Source organism: Neoarius graeffei, chromosome 21, assembly GCF_027579695.1.
Source record: "Neoarius graeffei isolate fNeoGra1 chromosome 21, fNeoGra1.pri, whole genome shotgun sequence".
Classification (NCBI taxonomy): Eukaryota; Metazoa; Chordata; class Actinopteri; order Siluriformes; family Ariidae; genus Neoarius; species Neoarius graeffei.
In genome coordinates this window covers 41,330,481-41,340,178 of record NC_083589.1, presented here as the reverse complement: position 1 = coordinate 41,340,178, position 9,698 = coordinate 41,330,481, and the positions used below count along the sequence as shown (strand labels likewise).

The following is a 9,698-nucleotide window of genomic DNA, read 5'->3' as shown; positions in this document are numbered from 1 at the left end:
GCCAGTTTAATATTTTAGTCAACCAAAACTTGTATTTTCTACTTCACCTCCACCTCTATTCTATGGTGTAATGTACGCTGGTGAAGTCAGGATTTGTTGGGAATTAATGTATGTAGCTGAGAGTTAACAGATATATTATTTATTAGACTTAAATTCTGTGGGGGGTAAAAAACAAAACAAAAAACCAGAACAGCTCAATGGAGAGAGTTGGGACAGTTCATGTTACAGGTTTTTTCCTGTGCTTTACAAATATAAAATTGTTTAAAATTTTTTGTTAAAAATGTGGGCGTGTACCTGCATGAGGATTAAGCTTATTTCTGTTTTGTCTAGTCAGGTTTGGGTAAACTGACTTTTTTTTTTAAGTTTTGATAATATAAATTAAACATGAAGGCCTAGGTATTTTAATTTTGTTCCATGTCACCCCTCTATGTCCCAAGTCTCTCAACATAATGTCCCATGTCTCCCCTCAATGTAATGTCTCCTTGCAAAAAATAATGACAGAAAAAGTGAAGCCTGAAGGCCAGTCTATGTGACAAGCTGAGAAACTAATGTTGTGGTAAGAGGGTAGAGTAAATACTCTCTAATGCAATATGAATGTGACGCTACTTGCAAAGAATTTAACACAATCTTCAAAAGCCAAGAACTTGTCCCAAGTCTCCCTTACTTTAAAAAATGCTACCTCATTTTTGAAAATTGGGCATATGGTTCAAAACAGTGTATATGCAATCCTCTCTGATTTGACGATGTAGTAGTGAAGAAGTGTCAGACATTTTGAGAGTTATTTTGCTATCATCAATTTCACAAAGCAAAACAACTCACACCACTAGAGTGCTGCCTTTGGAACTGTAATGCAGAGGTGTTGGCGTAAAAAGTCCAAAATTTTCTCCCATGAATCTTCTTGTGCATATGCATGCGGTTTGGTCTGTCCACCCCAAAGCAGGATCACTGTGAAATCACACACACACAGAATATATACAGATAATGGTGATAAATTCATTATGAACAGGTGTTACACATGGAGGTTTCTTCAAAAGACTGTACATACCTTTCTGCTTGTCAGGAAACATGAATTTGGAGGCTCTGTGGTGTGGTGTGTAGGGTGGCTCAATCAGGTGACCTGCACCAGGATAGATGAAGGTCTTGAGCAAATGCCGATTCCCTGCCTTTTCAGTTATTCTCTCCATCTGAGGTCAAAGAAGGGAAGGTAAAAAGGATTTAAATAATTGTGATCACATATGGCAGTTGTAGGGCAGTGAATTTTTAAAGTGATATTTTGGCTGTCAAAATAAGGGACTCTGTAAAACAATGATAACATACACTGAGCTGTTAAGGTAGGTGTACTTACTGGGTGGCCTTATATACACTATCTACAGTAGATATAAAAAGTCTACATGCCCTGTTAAAATTGCAAGTTTTTGTGATATCAAATCTTTTTCCATCTTTAATGTGATACATCAGTTAACAAAATTCAAGTGAAAAACAAACAAATGGTTTAGGTGAAAAAAACCCATAAAATAACCTCCAAGCATGCACACCCTTATAATAAGACATCTGTGTGGCAGCGGGGGCGTGGTCAAGAATCGGTCTGCGACCGGAGGGCGGAGTCAGGGAAGGTAAGTGGCAGAATCACTGCACCTGTCGTTAATTAATGTGTTTGTGTGTCTTCCCCAGTGACCGCGCCCTATTTAAGGAGAGAGGGAGAGCAGAGGGAGCTCTCTCCCCAATCAGACCACTGATGTGTGTGCGTGTGTCTGAGTGTATATAGAAGCTGAAAAGCTGAATAAAAGAGTTTTGTGAACTCAGTTCTGGCCTGCCGTCCTTCTGTGCTCCACCCACCTACACGAACTGTCACAGTGGTGCCGAAACCCAGAACCTGCACAGAAGGACGGCAGGCCAGAACTGAGTTCACAAACCTCTCTTTTATTCAGCTTTTCAGCTTCTATATACACTCTCAGGCACACGCATCAGTCGTCTGGTTGGGGAGAGAGCTCCCCCTGCTCTCGCTCTCTCTCTCTCCTTAAATAGGGCACGGTCACTGGGGAAGACACACAAACATTAATTAACGACAGGTGCAGTGATTCTGCCACTTACCTTCCCCGACTCCGCCCTCCGGTCACAGACCAATGCTTGACCACGCCCCCGCTGCCACAATCTGACTTTGCTCAAAATTAACCAATAACATTATAACTCATTCAAAGGTACAGTAAGTATCATATGCCTGTCATCAGTGAACTGACCCCAAATGAAGATCAGCTGGTTTTGAAGGACTTGGTCCCCAGATTGCTTACAAAGCATATATGGGAGCTCCTTTGCAAAATGTATCAATAAGGAGAGGGGGGAAAGAATTTCCAAAACATTAGATGTAGCATGGAACACCGTGAAGGCCATCAACAACAACTGGAGAAACTGAGGCACCACAGTGACATTACCATGAACAGAACGTCCTTCCAAAACTGATGAAAGGACAAGACAAAAACCTATGACTGAAGAGGCTGCCGAGAGACCTACGACAACATTAAAGGAGCTGCAAGAATATCTGGCAAGTACTGCTCACGTGACAATAATCTCTTGTATTCTTCACATATCAGGGTTATGGGTTAGAAAGGCTAGATGGAAACCCCCCCCACACCAAAAAAGTGTTGCCAGGCAAAACAAACCTCGTCCGGTAGCACTTATGATGAATATGAAGGAAGATATCGTGAAAAAAAAATAGGTACCCTGTCCATACAGTAAATAGAGCATATATATTTACTCTATAAGGCAGTAACCACAAACATTTAGTGTAATCCAAAAATGAACAATTTAAAAATCATAGAAGTAAAATATACCAAGTGTCTGTACTTTGTGTTATTCTACTCTTACAGTTTTTGAAACTGAAACCTCCAAACCGAGGCTGACATACACACGCTGTCGCCATGACCCAAACTCTTATTTCCCGGAAATGGCCCAGCATTAGAGTTCAGTGGAATGCACTTTCTCTCTGTAATAAGCATAAACATGTCTGAAAGAGATTTCTTTAGTCTAGTCTATTTCGAATGGTGAACCGAATTGTATACACTCACCGGCCATTTTAATCGGAACACGTGTATGCGCATGCGCAGTGCATGATTGTTACATTCTTACCGCACGATGATATAGTGGCTAGCGCCTCTATATGAGGCAGTAGCCACAACTAAAACGATTTTGACCTTTTTGGTGACCTTGACTGGATGACCCTCAAAATGTTAGAGGCTCTATTTGAGACCAATGTCCATCCATCCTGAAAGTTTCATGGAGATTGGTTCAGCTGTTTTCCCATAATATCATTAACAAAAGAACAAAGAAACCCCACCGAAAACGATACCTCGCCTCCTCGTGGACTCCGTCCCGGGAGAGGTAATAATGCTTCAGTCCCAACTTTTTTTCTCTTTTTTTTTTTTTTGTGTGTGTTTTGCAGGCATCAAATTCTAACTTCATTTATATTTACAAAACAGACAAGTTGGTCAGTAAAACTACTGAAAATCCTTTCTTTATACTTTTGTCTTTTTTTTTTTTTTTTTTTTAAGATATTTTTTTGGGCTTTTTGCACCTTTATTGGATAGGACAGTGTAGAGACAGGAAATGAGCGGGAGAGAGAGAGACGGGAAGGGATCGGGAAACGACCTCGGGCCGGAACCGAACCCGGGTCGCCCGCATTCACGGCACGGCGCCCCAACCACCCGAGCCACGACGCCCCCATACTTTTGTCTTTTAAATAAAAGTTTCACGTGAATTAACAAATCACAGATTTTTGTTTTTATTGCATTTTGTAAAATATCCCAACTTTTCTGGAAGTGGGGTTTGTACTGTTTCCTGTGTGCATGTGTGTTCCAGTGTGCCACAAACAGAGGATGTACCTTACTGTAGTTACTTGGTTCACATACATACTATTGTACTATTTACATATGGATTTTTGTTTTTGGAGTACATTTGGAATAAACAGGCATTTTGGATGAAAGCTTTCCTGAAGAGAGAATCCACATTCTCAACAGCTAACCACCATTTTTGCACATAGCTCCCGTGGACGTTCTTCTGCATCTGTGAACACTTTGGTTTTTGCATTTCATTTTATACTTGAGCTCAGGTTGGTGTTTGTTTTCTTTTGTAGGTAACATATCAGATCCTGCAGGAGCATCCCATGGTTCTAAGGGACAGATTGGCTCTGTGCACAGTGCGCAATTCTTACAGCATGATGACATAGTGGCTAGCGCCTCTATATGAGGCAGTAACCACAACAAAACTACTTTGACCTTTTTGGTGACCTTGACTGGATGGCCCTCAAAATGTTGGAGGTTCTATTTGAGACCAACACCCATCTATCCTGAAGGTTTCATGAAGATTGGTCCAGACATTTTACTTTAATATTAACAAAGAAACCCGACCGAAAACAATACCTCGCCCCGCTTAGTCTGTAGCGGGCGAGGTAACTAAAACATCCAAGCCAACCTAAATCACCCCAAACCATGAGGTAAAATATGTTCCGGTCTGATGAGACAAAAGTAGAACTTGGGCACAATTCTAAAACATACGTTTGACACAAAAACAAGACAGCTCATCACCCAAAGAACACCATACCCATGATGAAGCATGGTGGTGGCCGCATCATGCTATGGGGCTGCTTCTCTTCAGCTCTGACTGGGGCTTTATTCAAGGGAATGATTTCCCTTGACATGATAGCAACAAATGCCAATCTATTTCACCTTCTAGCACGATACTGACTCAAAGCACAAATCCAAGACAACAAAGGAATGGCTTCAGAAGTAGAAAATCAAAGTTGTGGAACGGCCCAGTCCGAGCCCAGATATAAATCCTGTCGAAAACTTATGGAATAATGAAGAGGACTTGATGGGGCTGAGCACAGTAGAGCCCTTCACATTTTTGATAGATCTGAGGCATTTTTTGAAGGAAGAGTGGAATACAACTGCCACATCAACATGCGCCAAGTTGGTAGACTCTTCAAGACTGAGTGCTGTATTACAAGCAAAATGTGTTGACAAACTATTAGTTAACGAGGATACACACTTGTGCAATCAGGGTATTTGTATGTTTTTCTTTTTATTGTTTTTATATCCAGTGTACAGGTGCACTATGTAGGCACATCTACGTATAGCCCATCTGTTGCCATGTCTTAATTAGCATTTTAAAAGAAATAATCCTTGCCTTGTGTTTTTTCATCTACACTACTAAAGGAAGGCTGTCTGTCTGTTCACTCATGCAAATTGTCACGGCTGGACGCACATGCTCCATACTTTGCACATGGATTAGTGACACCCAGAGGGGCCCATGACAACATTTTCGATTTTCCAAAACATGGGCTAATCCAACACACTATTCATTTCCCATAGGCTACATGCTTGCGCTAACACACTGTGTACAGCCTCAGTGGAGAATCCCTTCCCCGACTCACCTGAGGGTCATTCCGTGCCAACTCACCTAAATTTCAGGAACTCCCCCACATCACCGTCTCAGATTTTACTCAAAAAATTCTCTAATCAAGAATCATATGTTTGTACCACACATGCAAAATATTAGCCCCCAATTATGTTGTAGTTTTGGAACTACAGGCCTTTGAAATATTGATGTCAAAACACCACGTCGAAATTGGCTCTTTCCCCAACTTCAGAGACCCATAACTTTTTATTGCAGCTATCTAGAAAGTTGTGTGTGCAGATTCTTACTGAATGATACCCACTCTTTTCAAATCTGTTGCCAGAAAGCCTCTGAAGGAGATACTTTTTACATAATAGGAAGCCAAAAATGGCATTTTGGCCAAAATCGCTTAAAATTCATTAAAAAACTAAGGGGCCTAGTAGAAATATGAAACTAGTTAGATTTTTTTCCTCATTACATAGTAATTGTAGGGTTGTTATCTGTTCACAGAAACATATTTTGCGATGAAAATTATATTCCTGAATTTTTAAAATTTTTTTTAACATCTTACGTCCTTTCCGAGGGGGCTAAAATAGGGCATTTTTGCCATCTTATTTGGTAATGTGGCTAGGGGTTTAGGATCTTCTAATTTTTTGTGAAGATGCTCTCATATAAGATGTAACTACTCCCTGATTTTTTTTAACAAACGCCCCTTGCTTCATATTTTAATAATTTGTTTTGTACATGGACAGTTTCATCATTTTTCACTTTTTTCCACATTCAGAACTCTGTAACTCTACATTGGAAAATTCCTACTAGCAGCTATTTCAGATTTACATACACTGACATACAAATTTTCATATTTTAGTAGTAGTATGCCCAAGAAATTCATATTTTTCTTTCTATTGGGACCTAAAAACAGCTATTTGGCCAAAAATGACAAAAATGTTCAATTTTTCAAAAATTGAAAAATGTATATTTTTCAAGTTCTGGAGGGAATGGGCTATTTTCCTCATAAATTAAAGATGTGGTGACTTTTTCTATCCATATATATATATATATATATATATATATATATTAGCAATGATATCCTTAGCCCAATTGCACCCACTCAGCTGGAGATGAGAAGGGTTTCTTCTGATGTGGTACCATCATCGGTAGTGGACATAGGACCTGAAACCACACCAGTTTTACAGTCCCAGTTACAGGCCCCAAGCCAAATGTCCCAATCTGCACCAAATATGTACCAGCCGGGCAAATATATTGCCTGTGTTTATGACAGAAAATGGTACATTGGAAATATTGTCACCAGAAATGAAGAAGAAAATGATGTGTATGTCAATTTCATGAGACAAGGACGAGGCAACACATTCTCATGGCCACCACAAAGCAGGAAAGATGAATGTTGGGTGCCTTTGCTTCATGTCCTTTGTGTGGTAGAGGCCCCAAACATAAAAAGTGGGGGACGCCAATACCAACTAACAGAGGATGACTTCAAACTTGTGAAAGACTTAAGTTTTAACTTATGTACTACTAGATGACAGTTTATGAGTGTCTTAGCACATCACATGAAACTGTACTGCCTGTGAATGAATTACCCATTATCACGGATGCCCATATTTGACTTTAAATTATGTACAAATCTTGTGATGTTTTTCAACATCATGATCATGGATCATTGAATGTGTTAATATGTAAATAAAATCTCATTGCTAAATGTTTTGTGCTTACACAACCTTGAAGTATATTAAAAATACTACTCCAGAATTTTGTTGTTATTTTTCTATATTTTCCAAGGATATTCAACAAAAATTGCAATTATACCTAAAATTTTCTAATTGCAAAAAATACTATACAATACAGTAAAAGTTGTTCAGGAAATGTGTATGCCTAGATTAGGTTCTTATAAGCCTTAATTTGTGTGCAAAACACCCCTTCATTATTCCCTTGTTTATTAAAAGCTGCCCAGCGTTTTTGTCATTTTTGGCCAAATAGCTGTTTTTAGGTCCCAATAGAAAGAAAAATATGAATTTCTTGGGCATACTACTACTAAAATATGAAAATTTGTGTGTCAGTGTATGTAAATCTGAAATAGCTGCTAGTAGGAATCTTCCAATTTAGAGTTACAGAGTTCTGAATGTGGAAAAAAGTGAAAAATGATGAAACTGTCCATGTACAAAAATTATTAAAATATGAAGCAAGGGGCGTTTGTTAAAAAAAAATCAGGGAGTAGTTACATCTTATATGAGAGCATCTTCACAAAAAATTAGAAGATCCTAAACCCCTAGCCACATGACCAAATAAGATGGCAAAAATGCCCTATTTTAGCCCCCTCGGAAAGGACGTAAGATGTTAAAAAAAAATTTTTAAATTCAGGAATTGAAATTTCATGGCAAAATATGTTTCTGTGAACAGATAACAACCCTACAATTACTATGTAGTGAGGAAAAAAATCTAACTAGCTTCATATTTCTACTATGCCCCCTAGAGTTTTAATGAATTTTAAGTGATTTTGGCCAAAACGTCATTTTTGGCTTCCCATTATGCAAAACGTATGTCCTTCAGAGGCTTTGTGGCAACAGATTTGAAAAGAGTGGGTATCATTCAGTAAGAATCTGCAAACACAACTGTCTAGATAGCTGCAATAAAAAGTTATGGATCTCTGAAGTTGGGGAAAGAGCCATTTCGTCATGTGGTATTTTGACATCAAAATTTCAAAGGCCTGTAGTTCCAAAACTACAATGAATTGGGAGCTAATATTTTGCATGTGTGGTACAAACATATGATTCTTGATTATAGAATTTTTTGAGCAAAATCTGAGACGGTGCTGTGGGGACCCTTAGGTGAGTTGGCACGGAATGACCCCTGAGAGTTTTGATTGTACGGGACCTTGCAACCAGCGCTCCTCGCCGGAGACTTCCGCTACGGCCGAGTCTATGTCACTGAGGAGACGCGGGGAGCAATTTACGTCATTTTGACAGAACACAGTGAAAACACGTATATCACATGTGCCCACTCAACTCTCCACTGGGCCTTCTAGACCTGTGTTATTCAAAGATACCATTCAGAGGAAATCGGGTTCACAGGCGATAACTACTAGTACTACACTAACCTTCCCAACAGGGTGTTTAGACTGATAGGAATCTTAATCCCTGACCTAGTGCTAGAAGATGGGTCTATTGATAGATTCACTACTACAGTGGTCGGCAATTAGGGGCCCGCGGGCCAAAACTGGCCCGCCATCAATTCTATCTGGCCTGCGAGATGACGTTAATTTATTGTTTAAAAAATATGATTTTTAATATATTTTTTAAACCTCATGTTTTATTTAAAAAAATACAACAATTCCAGGGCGGCACGGTGGTGTAGTGGTTAGCGCTGTCGCCTCACAGCAAGAAGGTCCGGGTTCGAGCCCCGGGGCAGGCGAGGGCCTTTCTGTGCGGAGTTTGCATGTTCTCCCCGTGTCCGCGTGGGTTTCCTCCGGGTGCTCCGGTTTCCCCCACAGTCCAAAGACATGCAGGTTAGGTTAACTGGTGACTCTAAATTGACCGTAGGTGTGAATGTGAGTGTGAATGGTTGTCTGTGTCTATGTGTCAGCCCTGTGATGACCTGGCGACTTGTCCAGGGTGTACCCCGCCTTTCGCCCGTAGTCAGCTGGGATAGGCTCCAGCTTGCCTGCGACCCTGTAGAAGGATAAAGCGGCTAGAGATGATGAGATGAGATGAGACAACAATTCCACCGATTTCGTAACATTTATTGAAGTGTAGCTGATAAGTAACGTGACAAAAGCAACAGGTAGAACATTCTTGCAGCCTGTTTAGCCTTACTTGACGCACAAGTCGGAACGGTAATTGGCACGCGTGTGCGCGTAATCTTATGGAAAACAAAAGTGTCCTGTCTCCCTCTCGCAACGGACAAGGTGAAAAAAGGCGAGTACTCACTTAATGGGAAAAGTGACACTTCCCTTCGGTCACAATTTTGTGGATGTCGGGCGACAGGGATGTCACTTTTATCCTCAAGCAGTTCTCCAGGTTTGTATTGGTCAGACGGTTCCTCTCGTGTGTTTTGATTGCGTTCATTGAAGAAAAGCTTGACTCACAAGTGTAGGTAGATGGAAACATCGTCAGCACATAAAGGACAAGTTTCTTAATCCCCGTGTACTCCTCCGAGCATCCGATCCAGAAATCCTCCACGGAATGCTCACTAAACGCATCACGGACGAGGGAGCTTGTCTGGAAATCAATGAGCTCCAACTGAAATGTTGCCTCGTCTAACGAGCTGATGGTTTTTTTCGCCAATGAGGAGAATTC

At 40.3% G+C, this 9,698-nt stretch overlaps 1 protein-coding gene across 1 annotated transcript in view; it reads right to left on the bottom strand.

The window, feature by feature from the left end:
• Positions 1-823: 823 nt before the first annotated feature.
• LOC132869966 (bile acid-CoA:amino acid N-acyltransferase-like) overlaps positions 824-9,698 on the bottom strand; it is a 56,042-nt gene continuing 47,167 nt past the window's right edge. Inside the window, exons 10-11 of the mRNA XM_060903530.1 lie at positions 1,046-1,184; positions 824-945 (exon numbers count right to left, since the gene is read on the bottom strand). Coding sequence (XP_060759513.1) covers positions 824-945; positions 1,046-1,184 — 261 coding nt within the window. The remainder of the gene's footprint in view (positions 946-1,045; positions 1,185-9,698) is intronic.